The 26,975-nt window shown below is 36.6% G+C and overlaps 2 protein-coding genes across 2 annotated transcripts; one reads left to right on the top strand and one right to left on the bottom strand.

Annotated features, from left to right (window-relative positions):
* Window positions 1-16,439: 16,439 nt before the first annotated feature.
* LOC141638551 (1-aminocyclopropane-1-carboxylate synthase-like) lies at window positions 16,440-19,171 on the top strand. Its single transcript, XM_074447962.1, has 4 exons — window positions 16,440-16,834; window positions 16,962-17,093; window positions 17,600-17,760; window positions 17,910-19,171. Exons 1-4 carry the CDS (start codon window positions 16,694-16,696, stop codon window positions 18,916-18,918), a joined length of 1,443 nt encoding a protein of 480 aa, XP_074304063.1. The 5' UTR covers window positions 16,440-16,693; the 3' UTR covers window positions 18,919-19,171.
* Window positions 19,172-19,494: 323 nt separating this feature from the next.
* On the bottom strand, window positions 19,495-26,921 carry LOC141638386 (monodehydroascorbate reductase, chloroplastic/mitochondrial-like). Its single transcript, XM_074447801.1, has 17 exons — window positions 26,483-26,921; window positions 26,202-26,388; window positions 26,006-26,105; window positions 24,251-24,328; window positions 24,014-24,085; window positions 23,670-23,788; window positions 23,514-23,598; window positions 22,963-23,052; window positions 22,648-22,749; window positions 22,450-22,539; window positions 22,266-22,346; window positions 21,529-21,600; window positions 21,321-21,415; window positions 21,116-21,204; window positions 20,940-21,002; window positions 20,793-20,833; window positions 19,495-20,001 (listed from the first exon to the last, which is right to left on the bottom strand). The coding sequence occupies exons 1-17, from the start codon at window positions 26,490-26,492 to the stop codon at window positions 19,876-19,878; spliced, it is 1,500 nt and encodes a 499-aa protein (XP_074303902.1). The 5' UTR covers window positions 26,493-26,921; the 3' UTR covers window positions 19,495-19,875.
* Window positions 26,922-26,975: the final 54 nt, after the last annotated feature.

The raw sequence follows: 26,975 nt of genomic DNA on the forward strand, positions 1-26,975 counted from the left end.
AATAAAACGGTCTAGGAAGACCGAGTTATGAAAACCGACAATTGTCTTGTACAAACTATTCCCTAACCTTGTTCAAGTTTCACCCTTGCTACACGTAAGTGTATATTCCCAGTGAGTCGCCAAAGCGTGGACAGCGGGGGCCCACGGGGGCGCTTGGGAGGAAAAGAGAAACAAGCGTTTGCATTTTTGTATGGAGTCGCCACCAATTTTTATGGGAAATTGGAACCGTTCGAATACCTCGTGTCATGTCAAGACACAAAGTAGTGACATGAACACTAAGCAATCGTTACCCTTAGCATTCTATGTCTAGAATGACTCTCGTGGATGCCAATGAACACGGGTGTTCACAGAGATCTGGAGTAAGGGGTGATGGTACGTATTAGGAAGCTCTTTTGATCGAACACCTAATCCCGCCCGCCTCGATAGCGGCCTCTACTAATGATTAGGGACATCGTTTATACTCGATATATCGTCGGCTATATGCATGCGATGCAACATCCAAGTTTTAATCCTAGCATGTGAAGATTTAACTAAGTCGGTTGACACGTAATTAGCAAACAATTGGGTCGAATTAGGGATTTAATGCTCAATTACATGTGAAAACATTCAAGCAATAAAAGAAATACAATAATTATAAATTACAATAATGAAAATTACATTAATTACAACGGATTAAGCGATTTATGTCGAAAATACCTTTAAAACGGATAATTTGAGAAAAAGAATAAAGGAATAAATTACGACAAAACAGAAGGTGATAATACGAATAATAATTAATTAAACGTAAGCTAAATAAACTAAGTCAAGGCAGAAAACGGAGTTCAGGGACAGAATTCAACCCGGAACAGGCGCAGCAGAGCTGCGTCCCTTGGAAGAGGCGCAGCAGTTGCTGCGTCTGTTCCTGACCCGAATTCTGGCTGTGAAGCCGGAATTGCGTGTTGTTAATACTCGTTGGTAAATTTAATGATCGATTAAAATTGTTTACTCGGATGAAAGTGATTAATGGGTTATTTACATATGAATGGGTTATAGAAACGATAAAACATGAATAAGACGGAATTAAACGAATTAATATAAGATGGATTAAAATTACAGGAGTGAAAGATATTAACAAACTAAACAAATTAAATCAATTAATTAAGTTAGATATGATGGATTAATGACGAATATGTGATGAATACGACAAAAGACATATGAAAACTATATCAAAGACGAATTCCAGAAACTCAATATTGATGAATTGAATCTCTACAACCCGGAATTGAATTTAATGACGAAAACCCGCAAATATTGATTATAAGGGATTTAAGTCGGATTTGTGACGATTAAAACATATTAATGATGATGATTATAATACACATGTGAAATAATTATGATATCACGATGAAGAATTAACAAACAAATGAAACAAGTAAAAGAATTTTGACGAATAACAGAGGACGAACGAAGAAGAAAGGAAGCAGGAACTGCGGCAGCCTCACGAAGAGGCGCAGCAGGAACTGCGCTCCTTCGAAGAGGCGCAGCAGTTGCTGCGTCCTTTCTCGACGTTTGTCTTCTGGAAATCCGCAAAAAGAGGTTTTAAAGCACGGTTTAGAAATCGGTTTTAATGAGGTATTTTCGACATAAACCTTACAATTGTGATACAATAATAAAAATACAATAAATAAAAGAGAGATTAACACCCTCAGACTTACATGTTGACGAAACGAGAATGACTAAGATATCGATTAGTGATGCTCGACGCGAATGCAAAGAAAGTGCCCTCGTAAGAGGAAAACGATTAGATTAATTAAGTTGATTGATGTGTAGTTGGTCAAATTGGTCGGTCATGCAAACGAGGCTGGTACTCAGAAGGATCCGAGCTTACATGGTCGAATGTTCAAGCACATAGACGTCAAAAAGTAAGAACAAAGGTCTAGAATGCAAAGGGAGAAGAGAAGGGCGGACACTCGCGTGAGAAATATGAGAAGCGAAGGCTCCTATTTATACTAATCACGTGAAGAAATTAGGGTTTCGGAGACTCTTTGGAAGTGAATCTCGGAAAGATATGAAAAAAGATACGAGAAATACGCGAGAAAGGGCCTGGAAGAGGCGCAGCAGCCCACTGCGTCTCTTGGAAGAGGCGCAAAGACTGCCGTGTCATTCCCAAGGGGTTTCCTCTTGCGGAAGAAAGATTTCCGTGTTTAAGTTATGGTAGGACGGAAATAATTCGGTTTTCCTTAATATCTTATGTGAATATTACGGGAAATTGTTTACCAAAAGATAAAAATTATGAAATATGGAATAGAAATATCCGGAACATTCCAGAACATTCTGACTCGGGATTTAACGGTTATCAGAAAATGGAGACGGTTTTAGGCCCGGACTCCAAATGTACTCTAATTACTGTCAAAACGACCGTATCGGCACGTAGATGACAACTAAGAGGTAGACATTAATATTTGAGCAATCACTTGACGATAATCTTACGAATTGTCACAAATCGTTCCGCGTACCAAACATGCGGCCCAATCATCACCGGGTGGTTTGCGGGAGGTGCAGAAACGAGGTGTCTACAGATAACATCACTAATTATAGGATATATTATATTCTACTCCTTAAATAAACAAGAAGCACAAGTGGTTCAATGGTTAAGTTGTTGGTAATTAGCTAGAGGTCTAGAGTTCAAATCCTCATTCTATAATAGTTTTTGGATGGATTAAATAGTTATGAAGAACATGGGCTAAGCCCAAATAACAAAAAAAAATAAGTTAATGAAACTTCATAGTAACAAGAATCGAACCTACTACCTATGAGATTAATATACACTCCCTCTACCAACTGCTCTACCATAGCTTAATGCTTACATAAGATACTTATAAAAATTTATTTCTAGAATTTCATGGTGGGCACGTGCCCACCCGGGCCCCCCTAGATCCGCCCCTGTCGCCTTGACAGAGGCCACGAGATGGAAGGAAGGCAGGGGGTGTGAGAACCATTAAAGGAGACGGAAGTATTGGCATTGGTGATACAACTCATGATAAGAGTGATAGTGTTGTCATCAAAAAGCGAAAGAGAGAGACAATTATGGATGAAATCCCATTTGAGGCGATCAAAGGCCTTCTACAAATCGAGTTTGAAGGCGAACCATCCTTTTTTGGACTTAGAGGCATTCATAGAGTAAATTGTTTCAGAGGCTAAAATGTAGTTGGTATCAGTACCGCGACCCGGGATGGAGCTACCTTCATATCAAAACATATCTTTAAATTTCCACTCGCTTAAATGATAAACATGTAATGCAGTTTCATCATTCAAACCATTAAACACCACATAACAAAGCTCCTAAATTCGATAATGATAATGAACATCTAGAAACATACTAATCCAACCTATAAAGAAGTAGCACAAGTCAAGCATTCAAACTCAAATTTCATCTTGCATAAATTTACTTTAACCATTACATACGTTCATTAGTCTTATACACGTGATTAGAGACATGCAGTCCGTGTCTAACCTAATCTTAAAAGTTAAAACCTTGACACTCAAGGTAACATTATAGTATATTAGGGCCGGTGATTCTAGCTTTGTATGCCCGGCCCATATTATGTATAAATACATTGATTGATTAATGAGAAGGCAACACAAACTAATTACACGAAATACAATATCAACATGGTATCGAGCTCGGGTAAACCCTACTCTCCTCTCGCTTTCTCTGCCGTCTAAATTTTTTTTCCTTTCCTGTTTCTTCTTCTCCTCCGATCAAAACATGACAATCGGTGGGGATGATTCGAACACTCCAAAACTAAAAATCGATCCCTTATCCCCGTTCTCACTTCACAATCAAGAAGGACCGGGTCAGTCTATTTCCCATATCAAACTCCGAAGCGACAATTATGAAGAATGGAGTCGTTCCATGCGTCGATCGTTGAAATCAAGGCGCAAGTTCGGATTTTGTGATGGGACAATCGCTAAACCTACGAATGAATTTTTACTAGGGCAATGGGAAGTTGTCCACTGTACTGTGGTTCAATGGATTCTTAACTCCATCGAACCGTCTCTTCTCGACAGTGTCTCCGACACCGAAGACGCTCGGGTGTTATGGTTGGAATTGGCGGATCAGTACGCCGTCGTTGATGGTGCCAAAATTTTTAATCTCAAAACACAATTACATGATTGTCGTCAAACCAAAGGTATGTCCGTCACTACGTATTACGGAAATTTGAAATCTTTGTGGGATGCAATTGCTGCGCAGGAACCACCTTTCAAGTGTGACACAGTAGGGTGTACTTGCGGAGTGACCAAGGCCGCTCTTGCTCGACAAGATACGGAGCGGCTCCATCGGTTTCTCATGGGTCTCGACAAGACTTTGTATGGCCCTATTCGGAATCATCAGCTATCGCTTGACCCTCCGCCAACCCTTAACCGTGTCTATCATGCCGTTTTGCAAGAGGAACTTCTCCTCCTTGGTTCTACTGTTCCCGCTGAAACACCAGAAGTAATGGCTTTCGCGGTTAAGGGTCCTACTGTCCAGGCGGCTCCCACTAGTGCGCCTGATTGGCGTGCTTTACGTGACGCTGAGCGACAAGAGAAATTCAAGATAAAGTGCTCTTTCTGTACAGCACCAGGTCACGAGGTAACCAACTGTTACATTAAAACCCAAAAATTTCCGGAGTGGTGGGGAGATCGCCCTCGCACGGTTGACGAGGTGAAGGCTAGGCGAGAAAGATTTGCCTCTCGTTCTGGCCGGGTTAATTTCCTCGGTGGTGGCTTGGGTTCGGGTTCATCATCATCTTCGGACCGTCTTAGTGGTATGTCTCCTCATTGGATTATTGACACGGGAGCCTCACATCACGTAACCGGAGATGAAACGTGGTTAGCGGATCCTCATCCTATTCCGCCATTTCCGGTTACCCTTCCAAATGGACAAAGTGTCTCGGCTACTTTAGCCGGAACGGTTCGCTTAAATGAACTTCTTATTTTACGAGATGTTTTATTTGTGCCTAGTCTCGCTTGTAACCTCTTATCTGTTTCTCAATTGGTAGCTGCGACGGATTGTGTTATCAGTTTTACTAACACTTCTTGTCATATTCAGGACCGGTTTTTGAGGACGAGGATTGGAGTCGGGGAGCAGCGTGACGGACTGTATCTTCTTCGCGCGGTGGTAAAACCAACAATCCATCGGGTTAGCGTTGATTCTTTTGATTTGTGGCATCGAAGACTTGGCCACCCATCCAATAAAGTAGTTAAATTATTGCCTTGTGTTAGCAATTTACATTCTAATGCCGAAACAATTTGTGATGTTTGCCATGAAGCAAAACATAGCCGTAGCAGTTTTGATTCGAATACTAATAAGGCTTCTACTATTTTTGAATTAATACACTGTGATTTATGGGGTCCATATCGAACTCCGTCTTCCTGTGGTGCAAAATATTTTTTGACTATTGTGGATGATTATTCTAGAGCTGTTTGGGTTTATTTGCTCACCGATAAAACAGAAGTCACGGATATGTTCTTAAATTTCTTTGCTATGGTCAAAACCCAATTCTCAGCTATGGTCAAACAGGTTCAATCGGATAATGGGACGGAATTTTTTGCTATGGCCAATTTTTTTCGAAAAAATGGGGTTTTATTTCGTACTTCCTGTGTTGGTACTCCTCAGCAGAATGGGCGGGATGAACGGAAACATCGGCATATTTTGAATGTTGCTAGAGCGCTGATGTTTCAGGCTTACTTACCCATTTCTTTTTGGGGTGAATGCATTTTAACTGCGGCCTATTTGATTAACCGTACTCCGTCTATCTTGTTGCACAATAAAACCCCTTATGAGCTCCTATTTGGTTTCGCTCCTATTTATACACATATTCGGACCTTTGGCTGTCTGTGTTTTGCTCATAATTTGCATACTAAAGGTGATAAATTCGCTAAGCGCAGTCGTAAGTGTTTATTTCTTGGGTACCCTCAAAATAAAAAGGGTTGGAAAGTCCTTGATTTAGCAACACGGGAAATTTTTGTGAGCTGCGATGTGTATTTTTATGAGCATAGCTTCCCTTATTTTCCGGATAGTAAGCCTATAAGCGTCGGAACTGAGCTGATGGGCGCTGTTCCTTCTTCCTCGACTGACGAAGATTCGGATACGGACTCTGCCCCTTCTGATGGGCCTGATTCGGCCACTGCTACTGGACCTCACTCGGCAGATTCTGCTGGGCCGCAATCAGGGTCTGCTACTGGACCAACCTCAGCTGCTATTCCGGGCCCAGCTGATTCCTTGGGTTCGAATGATCAGCCCGCGACGGACATGGGGCGTGGTAAAAGGCCCAAGTTCCCTTATTCTCGTCTCAAGGGCTTTGTTGTTGGTACCACCGCGGATACGTCCTCTGACTCCGACTCTTCTCCCGGCTCTCCTCGCTCCTCAGGTACTCCTTACGCTCTAGCTAATTATCTCTCATGTCACAATTTTTCTTTGCGCCACCGTGCTTTTATTGCAGCCATTACTTCGGGTGTCGAACCTCTTAATTTCCGCGCTGCTCTTGCTAGTCCGGATTGGTGTAAAGCCATGCAGGCTGAAATCGCTGCTTTGGAAAATAATGATACTTGGGAAATTTCTGATCTTCCGTCTGACAAAAAGGCTCTTGGTTGTCGTTGGGTTTACAAAATAAAATATAACTCTGACGGTAGCATTGAACGTTACAAGGCTCGGCTGGTCATTTTCGGCAATCATCAGGTCGAAGGTATAGATTATGGTGAAACCTTTGCTCCTGTCATTAAAATGGTTACGGTCCGTTCTCTCTTAGCAGTTGCAGCTATTAAAAAATGGGAACTCCATCAGATGGACGTCCACAATGCTTTCTTGCATGGTGATCTTGACGAAGAGGTATACATGAAGCTACCCCCGGGTTTTGGTCAAGGCCGTGAAGGTAAAGTGTGTCGTCTTAAAAAGTCTCTTTATGGACTTAAGCAGGCCCCTCGCTGTTGGTTTGCAAAATTGACCGCCGCATTGCGCAAGTATGGCTTCACTCAGTCTTATTCTGATTACTCTCTTTTCAGCTACTCTTGTGACGCCATATGTATTCATGTTTTGGTCTACGTTGATGACCTCGTTATTACGGGTAATAACTCCCTTGCTATTTCAAAGTTTAAATCTTATCTTGGGAAGTGTTTTCACATGAAGGATTTGGGTGTGTTAAAATACTTTCTGGGTATTGAAGTCGCGCGCAGTTCGGAGGGTATTTTCTTAAGTCAACGGAAATACGCTCTTGATATTATTTCTGAAGCTGGCTTGTTAGGAGCTAAACCGGCTCTGACTCCTCTCGAGCAAAATCACGCTCTTGGCGCTGCAAAAGGGGATTTTGTTGCTGATGTCGAGTCCTATAGGCGACTCGTTGGGCGATTGCTTTATCTAGCTGTAACACGACCTGACCTCTCCTACTCTGTTCAAGTCTTGTCGCGTTTTTTGAGTCAGCCTCGCAAAGAGCATTTAGATGCTGCCCTTCGCGTAGTCCGTTATTTGAAAGGCTGTCCGGGTCAAGGAGTCTTGTTGAGGGCCGATAGCAAGCTTGAAATGACAGGGTGGTGTGACTCGGATTACGGGGGATGCTTGACAACTCGGCGTTCCGTGTCCGGCTGGATCATTTTTCTTGGTGACTCTCCTATTTCGTGGAAAACAAAATAGCAGCACACTGTTTCGCTTTCCTCCGCCGAAGCCGAGTACCGTGCTATGGCTACTATCTTGTGTGAATTAAAGTGGCTGCGCAGCTTGTTTACTAGCCTCGGGATTGGTTTCTCTCATCCCATTAAAGTCTACTCCGACAGTGACTCCGCAATACAGTTAGCTCAGAATCCGGTCTACCACGAACGGACAAAGCACATCGAAATTGATTGCCACTTTATTCGTGACGCTATCATTGACAAGACCATTACTCCAATTCATGTTTCGACTCACAACCAATTGGCTAATATTTTTACTAAGGCTTTAGCTTCTTCTCAGTTTTTGTTTCTTCTCCGCAAACTGGGCATTCTTGATTTACATGCTCCAGTTTGAGGGGGGGTATTAGGGCCGGTGATTCTAGCTTTGTATGCCCGGCCCATATTATGTATAAATACATTGATTGATTAATGAGAAGGCAACACAAACTAATTACACGAAATACAATATTACACTATTACTCCCTCCATTCAACTCCACACTACCACTATTCTATTTTGGTCCATTCAATTCCACACTACCACTTTCTATAATTGGCAAAACAATACCCTATTTTGTCCTAATTAAACACCATATTTACACTAAATGCCACTCATGGTCCACAATAATTCCCATCAAGACTCATATTCACCATTAATAAAGAACTTTTTGTATAAAACATTTGTCCTTTTAATACTATTTTAATTTCTTCTTAAAACTTGTGCATAAAGGATAATGGTAGTGTGGAGTTGAATGGAGGGAGTACTTGGTAAACAAGTAAATGTTCCCATTTACGATGACATTAGAGTTTTATTAAATTGTCAAAATGTCTAAATTTTCAAGTCCGTACATTACGTTGAATGGCTGAAATCGATCTACTGCTGACATTTTCAACGTAAATTAAGTCAAAAGAACTTTGTTATTTCTTGCTTGTGTGTAGCTGACTAAAGCCATAGTAATTCAATGTGCTTGATTATGCCATTAAGTCGTACTCGTTTTTAATACTCTTATCTCCTTTATGTCCTTGTACTTTCTAGTTTCTACAATTACTTCTCGATTGCTAAATCACAAATAGGCCTTCGGCCCTTCCACTTTAATTATTTATTTAACTTTGATTTCGGCATAAAAATAAAAAAACAAGAGTGTTTCAATTATAGGATAATAAGTGAACCAAATTACGTGTAGAAAATCAAATTACCTATCCAAGACGTTTCCAAAATAAAAGTAAATAATTGACTAATACACCTCAAATAAAATGGGTATAAATGACCAAGACAGATATATCCTACTGTAAATGTTCTAGACAGATGAGACTTGAGATCCATTATAAGCCAAATTGCTATTTATGTCCTAGTTTTATTTGCACCACACAATATTCCTAAAGAAATTAGTGTCATGTAAGGTGTCATATTGCTTACTCTCCCCGTTTCAGTCAATAATTTATATTTCGGTTTTTGGTTTATTATCCTATGCCTAGTGTCATGTATTTTTTGTGAAGAAAATTAAAAGTGATGAGATATTACAATTTCCCATGAAAATATCATTTAATACTTTCTATTTTTGGTTTATTATCCTATGCCTAGTGGGCATAGGATAGAAAAACCCTTTATATTTATTTCTCTCTTATATAAAATAAGTAAGTGTAAACTATATATTCACTTGAATAGATGAAATATAATGGATCTCTACTGCTTACAACATGACCCGTAGATATTAAAAAGTATAGGTAATAAAAATCTGTTTTTTAAAGCCTCCCCTAAATATGGATCACAATTAAGGATAGATCGAATAAATACAGATTGAATATTAAATAGTACAGTATTTGTTAGTAATTCGATAACACGCGTTTATTATGATCTATTTGTTATCTACTAGCAACCACCATAAATGGTTTACTTTTATTTTCTTTATTTTTGTGTCAAAATTAAAAGTAAATAGATGATGGATTCTATACGTGTAATTACTCCGTATAAAAACATAAGAGTGTATCTCGACAAAGTCTGCGATAATTGGCCATAATAAAATTGTTGGACCATTCTATTGCATAGTGCATACCTTCTTAGTCAAATTTCTCTCTGTCAAACTAATTGGCATCCCATGTGCATATTGACCTTATTTTCCTTACAATTACAAACTGGATTACTTCACACATTTGTTTTATTACGATGTTTGAAGAGATTAATTCAAACTTCTACTTTCACACCAGATATCAAATAATTATAATTTCTATAAATTTGCTTTGAATAAAATGTTATTACTGTAATCCTGATAATACTTCTTATAGATGTGAACTTGATAGATTACACAAATGTAAATTATACAAGTGTAATTATTATTAATGAATTGCATAGTCTTTGTTTACAACAATGTTCTATTTATATACTACTCCGTACATAATATAAGGGTAGTTGTATTTTCACCAAGGGACACATTGATTCATGAAGGGACACTAAGACCATCCCCAAGCAGTGGTCACGCTAACTAGGTCACGACCCGATTTTACTCTTAATTCCACCTTATTAACCTTGACCTATTTTCACCCTTTCAAGCAGAAGGTCGCGACCTAGATCATTAACCCAATCATTTTCCACTTCACAACATACCCAATCATACCCCACTATCATATTACATACTTTTTTTTTTTTATTGTTCCACCAATCAAATTTGGACACATAGGAGGTCACATAAGTGGTCAATTTGTGACCAAAGTGACCAAGTTTGGTCACAAATTGACCTTTGGTCACAAATTAACAACTTTTGTCACCATTAAGATCTTAATTACCCCATTAATTAACCAATGGCCAAAGTTAGGCTGCCAAGAATTGACGCTGGCAGGGATGGTCTAATATCTTCCTTCATACTCTACATATGCCTTGTCTCTGTCGGTACATTTCAATACCGACATATAGTCAATATACTCCAATAGTATAGAAGTTATATCGAAATTAGTTCTATTATGGTTTAAGAAGGGCGCTAGTTTTTGCAACGGATAAGAGTTAACTTTAGAACGGAAATCTGTGCGAATCTCTTCGGCAAAAAAATGAATGTACAGTAGATTTTCTGTGACAGTGTCTCCTACTAAGATATTGAAAAATTTGACAATTTTTAAAACTCTCCCCTTTTACAAATCAATTTGTCTCCCTTGTGATGGGTTACCATTTGTGCCGGATATTTTGTGAGTTAAAATGGTAACAAAATGGGTTAGTGGAGAAAGGGGACCACATGAATAGTGTTGCAGAGAGAGAAAAAGTGGTTACTTTGTGAGGTAAAATGGTATCCATCACTCAAGAGTGACGGATATATGCCGTCACAAACAAGAATTTGTGTTTACAAATAATTTCTTCTAAAATGCACCTTTTATGAAAATTTTCACTAAAACTTTCACATGAAGATTGTTTTAAATCAGCAAAAATGAAGTTATTTCGTGGTCGATTTTGATGGTCTTTAATTTGGCATATCCATATATGTGGCGGGGGTGGAAGTTTTAAAGCAGTAAGTGGATTATACATCTGATGTAATACATTCGATAATATAGTTTTTGAGCATTGAGATAAAATTTTTGAGTTTTAATTTAAAAATTTTGAGTTTTATTATAAATTTTTTGAGTTCATTTACTTAAACATTAATCTCAAAAAATTATATTATAACTCAAAAAAAATTACATATAAGCTTAGAAAATTTGATTTTTGATATCATAAAACTAAAATATAATTTATACACTCTATAAAACTCAAAAAAAAAATACACAAAAAACTCATTGAGTGTGAGGTAGTACATCTGATGTACAATCCTTTTTCTCGTTTTAAAGAAAGTACTAAGGAAAAGTTGACACTTTTGAAAGAAAAACAGTTATAAAAGGCGAGTTTTAAAATGAGATTTCGTAAAGATGGGTACAATGAATAAATACTCGTACACATTAAGAAAAATTATCGCAGATTTTTAAGAATATGTAAATATACAATATTGTGTAAATAAATGTACACATTTTTAATTTGACAATATATGAGAGGAAGAAAAACTTAAATCGTTTGCACATTTCTTCCATGCATATTAAATTCCCTTTTTCTTAATGTGTATTTTACTAGATGTATATTAATGATTTAAAAATGAATATATTGAGAAATAATTTCGCCTTAAAAATAGAAAAAATAATTAAATATTCTATTTTTTCATTAAATAATTTCCCAATATATACATTTTTAAACTACTAAAGTATGACTAGATTGCATACAATAACAAATTTGGTTTTTCATTTTGACAAAGTAATTTTCCATCATCCGACAATATCTTAGTCAAGAAATTCTTGGACATGAATATTCAATGAAGGCTTGAAGCATAACACTAGTCAATGATTCAAATCATCAATATTATTAATTAAAGAAGTCAACAAAAGAAGATACGTGCACAATTTACGTAATCTTTCAATGTTTGTCATCATTCTAGTTTAATGCAAGTATCCTTGTCCTCAATTAATCTTCTGTAAAATGATTTTAGTACACAAAAAAATGGGTATATTTAAAAATTAGCATAGATTATATACAGTGCATGCATATTATATATAGAATTTTGTTTTTTAATTAGTGTATTGTCACATACTCGATCTTGTACTTTGATTTGAGAAAAGGAATTGAAACTGTAATATTAATCAAAAGAAATGTGTTATAGCACCCTTAAAGATGGAGAGTAAAATTATCCCACATTGGGAAAATAAGGATGATATGATATGTTTATAAGAGGCTCTACGTACCACATTAGTAACAAGATCTTGTGGTTTGGGGATAAGGAGGTCAAAATGGGCTCAAAGGTAGTGGATATCTCATCTTTAAGAGGTGTGTGTTACGATAGTGGTGGTCCGGTTGTTATAAACAGTTGATATAAGCCCGAAAAAATAAGAGAAATTGAATTTAACAAAATTCCCACCCTTTTAGAAATTTAGGTATACGAACAATAAAAATACCCGAGAATATTGCAACCCGAAATCGACTCGACTCAACCCGACCCGATGATGACCCGTAAACCGACAAGGCGCGATAATCAGTGACCCGAACCCGAACCAGACCCGACCCGATATTGGTCTGACCCGACAATTATTAAGCTAAATGTTGATCAAAATGATAGTGATTTTGTGCTTAGATTGAAACGTTTGAGTTAATAATGAAGTAATTTACCCCAAATAATGGTTAAAAGCTAAATTTAATGGTAAAAAATTGAAATAATGCGATAAAATAACCGAATCCAATATTGCCCTAACCAAAACCCAACCCGACACGATACATCATTTGATCCGAAATGACCTGACCCAAACTCAACTCGACCTAAAAGAGAAGACTGGCCCGATATAACCCGACCTTGATCTGACCTGACTTGACCATATCCGCGAGTATCACAACTAAGAGCAAGTCCAATGGTATAGCTTAGGGACTTGCTTGCAATTTTTAGAAATTGCAAGCTAGTTGCTATACCATTGGAGTTTGCCATGTAAGCTTGTTTAGTTTAAGCAACTAGCTTCATTAAGCTAGTAGCTTAAATAACTCTACAACAAAAAAACAACCAATAGCAATTTAGTTGGGCATAATTCCATTATTCAAGCTAGTATAAATGTTAAGCTAAACTATTGTAATTGTTTGGTAGCTCAAAATAATTGTAGCTTAAAGTTTGATTTGAAAGGTAAAGCTAGTTGCAACTAATTGAAACTAAATGAATCAACTTCGCTTCTAATGGCTTCATACAATAAATTTAAAATATGAAAAATGTAAAAAGATTCAAGTAAAAGTACAAAATCTCTTGCACGAGCGACGAAAAATCAGTACTGAATGTTAGGCAAACAAATCTCAACCGCCTCAATTTCTTGTCATGTCTTTATTAAACCAAACCAATGAATTAATAATCTGTGTGTCTGAACTACATTTACACAAAAAGATAAAGTTAAACATTACGATTTACGAGTATATATATGTCTATACAGATAATAAGCTTATTACAAAAATTAAATCACTCACCAATCGAACTTCAGTGTCTACACACCAATCTCAAATCTCAACTGCTTCCTACATCTTGATATGCCTTTATTAAGCATTGGCCAAAAACAAACGAATAAAGTATTCAATATTACGTGTATTTGAGCATTAAATTAACAATAAATTAAAAGTGTTGGTTTCCTCCCTCTTTCAAACAAGATACTCCCTTTATCACGGTCATTTATTTACCTTTAATTTTGACACAAAAAAGAGAGGGATTGGTTGGGTTGATTATTGTATAATAAATTGTCAATTTAAACGTGAATGATCAAATTACCCATCCCAAAATAAAGGTAAAAAATTGATTGGAACGCTTCAAAATAAAAATAAGTATACAAATGATTGGGACAGAGGAAGCATGTTGTACGTAAATGAGGTATGATTGTATATTTGTACGTGCGAAGAACAAACACAAAGTATCTATATTGCATCATCCAAAACAAAGTACAAAATCATACAACTCATAGTCCCATACAAATTTATTATCGGTGTATAAATTTATTAATAATTGATTAAAATAATTTTAGAATGGATATTATTCGTATGAGTGTATGACTATGAAGCTTCCTTCATCATCTCACACAGCTATGTTAGTATGTTTCTATTGATCAATATGACAATTTTTGGGCTAGTCTTTTCTAAAAATGAAATTAGTAAATCTTCTCTAAAAATATTTTGTACAAATTTGTAAAATTGTCCATAAAAGTACATTCTCATGAATCTCATCCTCGCATTAACAATGTTAGTTTTAAAATGTCGTTTAAAGACTAATTATTATAGGGCAACCGCTTTCATCGTCTTTTACTAAACAATTTTTGAGATAGTGAAAAATGTTTGGATTTAATTGAGCACCCGAGCAAATAGCATGATTTACGATGATTGAACCATCCAAATTCGATTATATTGGAAAAATTATATATTGTTGTTTAGATAGACGACTTTAAATTCCTACTTCACGTTTCAATAGATCATATTGATATACTTCGATTCTAAGCAGTATCAAATCGTACTCCGTATCTTTTAACTAAAACCAAAGTTTAATATTTAAATTGTGATACGATATATCCGTTTTTTCATTGTACATAGCTATCTAAGATAATTATATTCGATTATTCAGAAAGAAAAAAAAAATACTAAATAATATTCACCAATTCTCGTTAGACGGGTTAAGTATCATACCACTTGTGGCATATAAGACAAGTATATTGCTTTTCCCGATGCATTCTTATATACACAACTCATATATATCTGACCCATCTTAAACATAAAACAGCTAGTGTCATCTTATACTTGGTGGACAGGTTAGTTTTGTGTGTGACACTTGTACGCGTAGATCATGTGAAGGGAGTCCATTATTAGTCCAATGGCTGAAGATTGAACGTGTACAATATCAACACACAAATGAACATGTCATTTTATATGTTTCCAATATTGCGATTATTATGAATTCATCGCACATTCTCTATTAAGAGCATTACTAATTACAACCATTATCATGAAATGATGCGCATTCATTACTATAATAGATGGTCTCACCAATCATGGCCACTCTTTTAGGGTTGCATGCATGTGTGCATCTACACCCCATTTCTGGAAACAAGTACATTTTGTATAATTAGGAAACACATTAATTAAGTTGATCAAGTGGTTGTGAATATTAATCATGAGTTCACTACTTGTAGATAATAATTTTTATTTAATTTTTTTTCCTCATCTATGTTATTATGTATATTTTGTCAAGTCGTGTTGGATTAGTGTTCGTCTCAACATTAAATGGGTCATCATCACCTTAATCTGAGGACGATCGATCATGATAAACGGGTCAGATAAAAGAGTCAATTTCCTCAACTCTACCCTGATCTACTTCTTATACATTTATACTCGTACAAAGTAACTCAACCAACATGTTCAACCCATTTATCTTTAAGTGGATCATTTTCAACCTACTTAACTCGTACAACTCATCAACTTAACGAACTTGTCAACACGGCAATTATAACCCATTCAAATAGGTTATTCGTGCCAGGTTTCTGTTAGAAAACGCCAATCTTAACCTGACACAAATAAATTTCATGTCATATTCATATCGACCCAAAATCATGTTAACTGACCCAAAACCATGGTTGGATTAACTATTAAGGCTCTATGTTATTGTTGTTTTTTACATATATATCAACTTAATTACTTAAATGAATTGCAACATCTTAATTCAAACTTATTAACCTCGTATCGAATTCATATCATATTATCAGGTCCGATCAACAAATGCCGCCTCATACAAACTGACCAAATTTACATACATTTCGAAGAAAATAATGAAAATCAAAACATGCCAGCCAACCATATACCAACTTTATGAATTTAAGACTCGGTACACGTACGTGTTGTGTCCCACATTTGGAAGTTCCCCACTATTGTGTCAAAAACAAATAAAATACGTTTTACTTCACTTTTCTTTATATAGAAAATTAATAATTTAGTAGTAGAAGGCTCGTAGTATTCATAGGGAACCTACCTACTAGGAAAGTGTAGCATTCGATACTCCAAATTTCTGAAAAAAGATTAAAATTATCGATTTTTACCACTTTAAAATTCTTAAATATAGACCTTAATATAAATATGAAACAAAAAAGAATTCGCTATCTCAAAATTTTATTTCTGGGTTCGTCCACTGTACTACAACATACATCATGCAAGATGCAACTACTAGTCTACTACGAGTAGTATATATAGATAGCATTGTCCATCCAATGAATACTACCAACTCCATCCATAAATGTTCATCTAACTCTAAACACATATCAATCATACAGCTATTACGCGATTTTGAAACATCACCTTATTTATTCCTTTTTTCTTAATATTAATAATAATAAATTCTTCTATATATAGTATATACACTCTTCACTACTTTCTTCACTTCATTCATCACACAACAAATAATTAAACTTCAAGAACAACTCTATTAATTATTTGATTATTTGGTAAAGGGTAATTTTGTCATTTGTCGAAAATGTTGTCGAAAATTGCAGCAGGAAATGGGCATGCTGAAGAATCTGCTTACTTTGATGGATGGAAAGCTTATGAAAATGACCCTTTTCACCCTGTTGATAAGCCTCATGGTGTTATTCAGATGGGTCTTGCTGAAAATCAGGTAACTAATATTTCCTCTGTTTTGCACGATTCTTTATGTTTCATTAAAATACTCGTAAAAAAAAAAAAGAATGGAACGTAAAATATTCAAATGAGTCTAATTGTGATTTTATTTTGGGATGTTTCAGCTTTGCTTTGATTTAGTGAAAGAATGGATATTGAAGAATCCAAGTGCATCCATTTGTACATTTGATGGTGTGGATCAATTCCAAGATATTGCCATTTTTCAGGATTACCATGGCTTGCCACAGTTTAGAAAGGTAGACATACTGTAAAATCGTCTTATAATAATTTATTATGACTCGAAGTTTAATTGATGCCATGTTACCATATGATCATATGAAATGGATAATTATGTCGTAAGACAATTATTATCATGTCCGAGTAATGTAATTTCCTGATAACCTTGTGGTAAAACTGTATTACATAATAATTTGTGTGTTTTCGACTCGAAAGTTACGTCACGGCCTCCCTAATAAGCACTACATCAACTTTAGTAACCAAATTTGACATTTTTGAGGTCAAATGATGTCGATCAATATTGACAATTATTTTAATTTATTTACTTTATTTTCAGAATAATAGAATGTCTAAACTCTTAAAGTAAAGTTTGACTAGTGCATCAAGTCTAATGTAGACAATTAGAAATTGACAAGTACTTAGTGGCTATGATCATCTCGAATTTACGTCGTTTTCGAGTCGATTTTATAATTAACATAATCTGAATTAGTGCTAATAATCTTTAATTAATTGTGATTATTAACAGGCTGTAGCAAGATTTATGGAGAAAGTAAGAGGAGAAAGAGTCAAATTTGATGAAAGTCGTATAGTCATGAGTGGTGGAGCAACTGGAGCCCATGAATTGATGACATTTTGTTTAGCTGACCCTGGTGAAGCTTTCTTAGTTCCGACTCCATACTACCCTGGGTACGTCTTACATTCTTATTACCTTCCTTTTTCCGATATATTTATAAAATTAAATTAAATTTAAAGGGTTACTTCAACACGTTTTTTTTTTAAAATAAGAAATTGTTATGAATTCATCAATCTAAATGTTTGATTTGATAAATTTGCAGATTCGACCGAGATTTAAGATGGAGAACAGGGGTACAATTAGTCCCAGTATTGTGCAATAGCTCAGACAACTTCAAGATTACGAAATCAGCCTTAGAGGATGCGTATGAGAGAGCCCAAGACGCGAAAATTAAAGTTAAAGGGTTACTTATAACAAATCCATCAAACCCTTTGGGTACTGTCCTTGATAAAGAGACCTTAATCAGCATTTTAGCCTTCACCAATGAGAAAAACATACATTTAGTATGTGATGAGATTTATGGTGCGACCGTCTTTGGGCAGCAGAAATTCATAAGCATAGCCGAGATCATGGTCGACCAGCCTCATAACCCGGACCTCATACATATCGTTTATAGCCTTTCAAAAGACTTGGGATTTCCCGGGTTTAGAGTGGGTATTGTGTATTCCTATAACGATAATGTGGTGAATTGTGCTAGGAAAATGTCGAGTTTTGGCCTAGTTTCGACCCAAACACAAAGGCTAATTGGTTCAATGCTCTCGGATGAGGTGTTTGTCGAGAGGTTTTTGGTTGAGAGTTCCAAGAGGTTAGAAGCAAGACATAGGGCATTCACTTGGGGACTTAATCAAGTAGGGATTCAAAGCCTTAAGAGCAATGCAGGGCTTTTTGTATGGATGGATTTACGCCACCTACTACAAGATGCAACGGTGGAAGCAGAGTTGACCTTGTGGCGCGTGATCATCAATGAAGTCAAGATTAATGTGTCACCCGGTTCTTCCTTTCATTGTTCCGAGCCAGGATGGTTTAGGGTTTGCATAGCTAACATGAGTGACGAGACTATGGACGTGGCCTTAAGGCGGATTAGGAGTTTCGTGCTGAAAAAGAAGAATGTGGCGAAACCTGCTGTCGTCTCTACCAAGAGGAAATGTTGGCAAACCAACTTGCAGCTTAGATTGTCTAACAAAAGGTTGGATGATTTTATGGGGATTTCACAAATTGGATCACCTCACTCGCCTCTTCCTCAATCACCTCTTGTTCGAGCACAGACTTAGCTAACCAGCCTGTTACAAATTTATGTTATGTTTCAACAAGTGATTAGTACGTCGGATAGAATGTAATTACAATAAGACTCGTCCTATAACGTTTCTAGCTGTTTTATTTTCGGACATTTGTGTAGGCTGAGGAGTAGGAAATTACTCGGATCATTATCATCTTCATTCTTTCAAGTTTATTCAAACAATTGTAATAGTATTTCTCATTGTAATCGGATCAATTGTAATATCGTTTGATGTGAACATTTTTTCTCTCACCTGTTTAATCACTTATCCGCCTCGAGCCTAATAAAACTTTTATCATAAAAAAGTTGGAAAACGCGCCAATGAGCATGACTTAGATAACGGGAGCCATATAATGTCAGTTTTGATACTGATGGAGTTCGAGCACCAGTCATATTGGCTAACAGAACTCGTGAAATGAAAGAAGATTAAATGTAATGGTTTCAGGACAGTAAAGATTTTATCTACTTGCATAATGTTGTATTCACACGCATAATTACTGAAGTAATCTTGCTCGTTGAATGTTGTATTAAGACTTCATGTTCGAAGTTTGAAACTTTGAATTAAGACTAGTTTGGAAAACCGAGTCTACTATAGACCGTAGTTTATTAACGAAAAAGCACGTAATCGTTGTGCAGTTCTACACCAGTACAAACTTTGAACATCATGTTTCAGAATAAACCATGCTAACATGGTACATGAACAAATTAATCATGACAAAAATTCAGTAATCGATCGTAAATATTACGATTTACAGCTCAAGCTTATTCAAAATAAGTTAAGATACATAAAACATCAAATGTTGTTTTTCTGTAGCTATGATCTCTCTTCCTCCTTCCGACGAGTGATGTCCTTCTGTTATTCTTCATGTCCATAAGTCGCCTAAATCGAATCCGAATGGACAGAGCGCACAGAACTGACTATAGAATCCGCTAGGTCATGCTCCTACACCTATTATGCCGCAGACTGAAGAGCTTGTTGGGCAATTTCCAGGGCCGCCTCCACTGTTGATGCACTCTTCAGCTTAGCTATGTCAACCAATGGTTGGCTCCTTGCTAGTTTAGGAAGAAGTTGGAACTCCTGAAAGGTCACAAATGTATGCATGTTACTTCCAACAACACGCAAGTAAAAAAGCACAACAATAAGAGATATTTAGTAACGAAATTTGGCCCGCAGTAAGGAGAGCGTGCTCAAAAGCTACAATAATCAGGTCGGCAAGAGACAAATGCACCAAATAGAGTAGGCATCATGAGTTTTTTGGGGTGTGAATGGAGTTTTTGAAGGCAAATGAAACTTTTACGCATTTTGCCCTATTTTGGGAACTTCCTATTTTTCTTTTGTGGTTGGCCATTTCAAAGTTTCTACTTTCTAATTTTCTGTTTAGCCGTTATTTATGGTATGTAATTTATGACCTCCACCGATCTCACTTTACAATTTCCTCCATATACCATATTATCGTCGCCCTTAATTCTTGTGCATAAAGTAGTAGAAAGTTTCAATGCAATGGCAGGAATTTTGTAAACAGATTTATCTGAATATGGCAATGGTTATGAACTTATGACAATGACGTGTTTCGAACACAGTATGTGAATATCATCCCTGACTTAGTGACTTTATTAGCTAAACATATGTACACAAATTATGTGAGTGACAACTCAACAAATAGCCCTCTATAACCATGGACTTTATGGTGTTCATGATTCTCAGGGAGTTAGTAACCAAATGCATGTTAAGAGCTTGCATATCAAACCAAAGACTTTGGCATAAGAATTACTCATAGTTTTTAGACCTAACCAATATATGAATGATGATAAAAAAAAATATATATATAAAAAAAAAACAAAAAAAAAAACATGACCATTAATCACTACCTCAGGACTTCCACTTTCAACGAGAACCCCTTTCAGCTTCCCTGTGATTAGGAACATGTTACTCGTAAATCTTTTCTACTAAGATTGAACTGAGATGCAACTTAAAACGAGATAGAAGGATAATCCGAAAAAGATAGCTGATGATACCAGAGTCTATCCAAAAGGTAGCTATCTTGGGATCAAAGTTTCCAACCTCAACTGCCTCTCCAACTGTTTCATAAAGAAAATAATTATAAGCACACATTTACTCGTGAAAAACATCTAACAAATAAATCCATCATAATACTAAGCTACTGCACTGTAGGCTCTGGCAACAATATTACCATTGTCTCCAAAGAATTGCCACCATATTTTTCTCTGGCTCCCTTCATATTCAAATACTCTCGAGTAGAAGTACGGGAGATAATCATACCTGCATCAAACAGTGATAAGAAGGCATCAGCAAATTTATGCATCAAGACTTTCTCAAACATAATTTATTGATATTATAAGTCAATTCATTAAGGCAGGCAAATGAAATTAGCATACATGTGAGTTCGCGCAGTTAATAATGCGCTGACACAATGCTGAGCTGATTTACGGGCATGATCCACATGTTCTACTCGTGTCATCCGGTCGTACATCTGCAACACAAATCATTCAGTTTCGAATTAAATTTTTACTAAACCACAGTTTCTATGTGGTGTATAAGAGACAGCCGAAGGAACATAAAGTGGAGAAAGATGAAACAACATACCTTCAGTGGGAATGCAGCAACATCTCCAATAGCAAATATTCCAGGTACTTTAGTACGGAATAGCCCATCAACCTGAATATGGTCAATACTGTTTAGCAATATTAATTCATAGAGTGTATCCAACCATGTTCAACAGCACATAGAATGTAAGCATTGGGTGTTTCGTCCTACGCAATTCCAAAAGAGAATTAAACCATTTTTGACGATATGGATCCCTCTCTTTCATTTTCTCTCAGTTTCCTCAAATAGAACAATTCTAAAATTAATCTCTCTTCTCCACCTCATCATATAATTGACGGTTGAATCGTCCTTGAACAAAATCCGGACCATTGAGAGGAAATGGAGAGCATCCACATTGATTTTTGACAAATAAAAAAACTATTACAAAACCATTTGGACTTCAAGTTTCACCCATTGCTGAAATTTTATTTATTACTTTACAGATTTAGTCCTAAAATGAAGCCAAACACAAACTATTCTTTTAGTTCACTAAATTGAAGCACTTTTTACAATGTGTAGTAATACTAGTAAAAATAGATCAACCTAATTTCTGACACGGTTTTCATTACGGGTCATTAGAGGTGGCGTCTTTTTTTTGTGGAAACGCGATGCATCGAAAAAACTACACCATGCGCAAGTCTCCTATCAACTTTCCTTCAATAATTTGCAATATATTGATCATGAACTGAAGCCTTCAACATGCATTTCACAAATTCATGAATAGGCATCTCACTAACCTGTATACCACCAACTGTTGTGTTCAAGCCAACATTATCAAATGGACTGGTGGCAGGTCTAGCACCAATACCTATAATTATCTGCACAAAAATGAAATAGTCATAAACTAAATCTGAGCCTTAGGAGTGAGATTTTGGAAAACATGGAACTTTGACAAAAGAACAGTCTGAAAGTGAAACTCACCGTATCTGCTTCAATGGATGAACCATTTTCAAGTTTAACAGCAGCAACTCTTCCGTCAGAACCAGCTTCTAGGTTTTGGATCTTAGCACCCTAGGTTTTGAAAATACTTGGAATAGTCAAATTTAGTTCAGATGCATATAGTGTGTGAATTTATATTACAAAAAGGAGAATTAAGTTTAAGACATATCATGAGCGAACCTTCACGAATTTAACACCATTTTGACGGTACAGCTCTTCGTATTTTTGCGCGAGAGACGGAGTAAACAATCTCGGCAAGAGATGATCCTCAGGAAAAATGATCTAATTTGTCGAAGAAACCACCAAGAAAAATTAAAGATACTAAAGCTAAAATAAACCACTGAAAGAAAGATTTATATTTTTCAGTCCAAACCAGACAGGTATTTGCAAGCTTTTTCCCAGCATTTACAATTTTACATAGCTAAAAGCCTATGCAACAGCACAAATGACAAAACCCAACTTAAAAACAAAAAGACAAAATACTCATGTTTATACCGTTGTATCAAGATTCCAACCAACAGCTGCAGCAGCAACTTCCATGCCAATATAGCCACCACCCACGATAACCACTTTCTGCGACTTTTTCTGCAAATCAAAACCAAAAGGTTTATAAATAGTGAAGTAAAACATAACCAATTCCAGGGTAGGAAAACTAACGATGAATACATAGGTAAGATGACAACTTAAATTAAAATGGATTCAGTTACATATAGAAAAAGGATAAAAGCAGGGGAATATTTCTGTATAAAAATAAAAGAAAAAGAGCAATGAGAGAATTTGCAGGCATAAAGAAAATCACAAGGAATTCCAATAGAAATACACGATCGTTTATTTCAATTAACAATAGAAGGTTCATCATTTTATAGGCTCCTTAAAAACAATCAAAAGTTTTTCATGGCTCAATATTAGGAGATGAGCAATTTTGCTGAAGAGAAACCCTTGAGGATTATTTAGGCTTGCCATAGAAAAATCAGCCTCAAAACCACTACATGTCTACACCATCAATAACACAGGTGTTGAAATTTAGAAGTATTGGAAGACAGTACCAATGACTCGATAAGTGAGTCAGCATCTGCCACATCTCGGATATAGTGCACACCAGGTAAACTTCCGCCGATTTTTTCCGGAAATCTGAAACCAAAAGTAGTATTAGTACCAGACATGATCAACAGTTGCATGAAATGGGGAAGAGAGCTGTATACCTTGATGCTGAGCATCCAGTTGCAATGATCAGAGAACCATACTTTAGTGATTTCCCAGATTGTGTTTGTAGAGTATTCTTCTCGATATCAATACCCATCACGGGGTCCTCATAAATCATCTAGATGTATGAAAACAAACACCAAATTTACCATATAGAAATATCAAGGCAGAAAGCGAGCAACATAAAGTAGGGCATGCACTTGTGTCAACTCTTACATGAGTTGAGAGCTTTTCTACACTTGCCACCGAACATGAAGAGCAAAACAAAAACAATAAAATATACACACACAAAAAAAAAGACTAAAGGAAGCAGCCATTCAACAAAGAAATTTAAAAAAATTACCTCAATCCCTTTCTCCTGGTACCATTCGGGAGTCTGCCTTTCACCACCACCTCCAACACATGTATGAAATCCCTTCAAAATATCAAAGCAAAATCATTATATGGCAAATAAATTGGGAAAGTGAGCTCACTGTCAACTTGAATAACATAAAAAAAAAAAATGAAGTGACAACTGTTAACTGGACAGTTAATATCCCAAAACAGAGAAATTCCTTTATCAACTGGGTGCAACACTTACAGGTAGACGTGCAGGCTTCTTATCAAGTGGAAACAAGTAGCCCTTAGTCAACGCTGGACGCTCATATGGCGCATAAGCCTGTAGTTGCATTACAAGTCAATTATCAAAATATAAAGGCTTTGATTAGAACCTCTCTGAACAAAGAACAAACAATCACCCAATGAAACTCAATGCAAGCGAAAGAATAATACAGCCATATCCAGGTCTTGCAGACATTAAAACACATTGTTAACCGAAACTCTCCCTTGCCTAATGTTTGTCAGAGTGACATAGCAAGCAGTAGAGCACAACAGAAAAAAATTGACAAAAAGAAAAAGGATGATTGTCATGTTTAACTTAATGATTGCCTCGTGAGAATTCACCACTATCCTTAGACTACAACTAAACTCATTTCATACATCTGAGAAAGCAAGTCTCTTCAGTAGAGACTTTACATATTCTGAGACACTGATTGTAACAGTCACAAGCTCAATCATACCTCCTTGAGCATTCGCAAGCCTGCAAACCCTTTATTCCAAAGTACAAAAACTGTCTTACGAGCACCAAACAAGGGAGGCACCAAACCTCATTATCTGTTTCATCTCCATGCCCTATTCACCTTCATAAAATAGAGAGGAGTTCACTACATTCAGACATAAACCACTTCCCTCTTTTCCACAATATAGCGCAGCACATACAGAAACACACAATTAAGCAACTTAAGGCAGAACTTTCCCGTCCAACTCTAGCAACCTTGCACTATATGTTATTCAGCCTCTCGATATAACCTCACATCACACCAAACACTCATGCATGGTATAGCAGTTGGAGTGTTGGACAATTCATTTATGGCAATATCATTTTCCAAAAGCAAAAAAGGTTGAATCCTACGCTTGGACACACATCCGTGTTGTAGCTGCTTATACACGAATTGACATAGTGCGCACCAATATCCTCCACTCCCTCCATACTCTGTTTCAATTAGTAACAAAAAGAAGAATTGCCAAATAAAGCTTAATTAATTTGCTAAAGTTCTTTAGGCTCTACTGGCATTGCCTCCAACGAAATGTCAACTAGCACCGATTAATGAGCTCACAAACACCATGATCAAGTGACAGCGTCTCATTATTAACACTTCAACACTATTCAGTGTTGGAGCATAGGGTCTCAGAGACTCAGACCTCTCACCTCCTCCACCTAGTAATGAAAACTTCGAAATTTTCGATTTCTTTCACTATATTACTCCCTCTGTCCCAGTCATTTGTTGTCCTTTTCCCTTTTGGGGCGTTTGAGTCAATTGTTGTCCTTTCTATTTTAGGATTGCATTTGATGAACAATTTGGTCATTCATACTCAATTTGGTCCACATGTCATTTAGTAATTGGTCACCTCCTCTTTCCTTGGTCTTTGTGCCAAAACCAAAAGACAACAAATGACCGAGACGGAGGGAGTAATTAAATACTCCCTCCGTCCCGGTCAATTGTTGTCCTTTGGTTTTGGCACAAAGACCAAGTCCTTTGGTTTTGGCACAAAGACCAAGGAAAGAGGAGAGGTCCAATAAGTAATGACAAGTGAAACAAATTGAATGAGAACGATCAAATTACCCCAAGTTCGCACCCAAAATGGAAAAGCACAATAAATGACTGGGACAGAGGGAGTATATAGTTGGCCTCCTAACAATTTTCGATCATGCTTTGAATCCTGGCTCCGCTACTGACACCAAAAACATTATCTCAAAGTAATTGCTCAAGCGTAGTTAATAATTAGAAAGATGTACCTCTTTAGAAACAATGCAAAGCTTGCCATCAGCCAATCCGTGTTCGACGAATGTCCGAGCCGCATATCCCGCCGCATTTCCTCCTCCAACGATCACATACCTAATTTTTAAATAATCAAATCACATCAAATTGATTAAATACATCATCAATTACACCATTTACAAAAATACAAAATATAACAACGCATCATCATACTCTCGGTTACTGTTATCGAACGAGGCAGAGATCGAGAAGCTTCTAGTAGACCGTCCGAACGTTCTAGAAGCAACGACCGAAGGATTGCAAGGCAGTTTCGAGAAAGAATAAAAGGAAGACGAAGAGTGCAAAACGATGCCGTTTTTTAGTGATAACGAGCTGGACATGGTCGCCATTAATCGTCGAACTATACAACAACAACCAAAAGGTAATTAAATCAACAAAAATCGATCGAAAATTATGTCAGAATTAGGAAAGATTGAAAGTTCGAAGATAAAAACCTGTTGACATCGAGAAATTGGTGAATTTATAAAGTATCTTACAGTATGTAGTATGATTGGGGGGAAATATTATATTATTATTTTAATTGAATTGTGGCTCAATATGAGAGCGAAAGGCCGTGTCAATTTGTCATCACGTTATAAAATACGACAAAGGGGAGGAAGGGGACTGTAGGAGAAAATAATAGAGAGCAGAGTGATGGGAAGACGTTAGATTGGCTTTTGGCGGCAGTGTAAAGAGAAGTTGTGGTGCGACCATAACGGGAGGAGGGGAGGGAGAGTGGGTCGTTTTGTCTTTTATGGTGAGTCGAGATGGAAAATGGCCCGTTGGGGAGTAACCGGACTAGTAGTATTGGATCAAGGCTGGTATTTGGGGTTTAGTTGAGGCGATTATGAGTGCACGACTTGGTCATATGAATTGGCTTAACACAAATGCAAACTTTAATTGAGTGATATTACGCTAACTTTTATGGGAATTCTAATTGGGAAATAT

Source organism: Silene latifolia, unplaced genomic scaffold (assembly GCF_048544455.1).
Source record: "Silene latifolia isolate original U9 population unplaced genomic scaffold, ASM4854445v1 scaffold_20.1, whole genome shotgun sequence".
Taxonomy (NCBI): Eukaryota; Viridiplantae; Streptophyta; class Magnoliopsida; order Caryophyllales; family Caryophyllaceae; genus Silene; species Silene latifolia.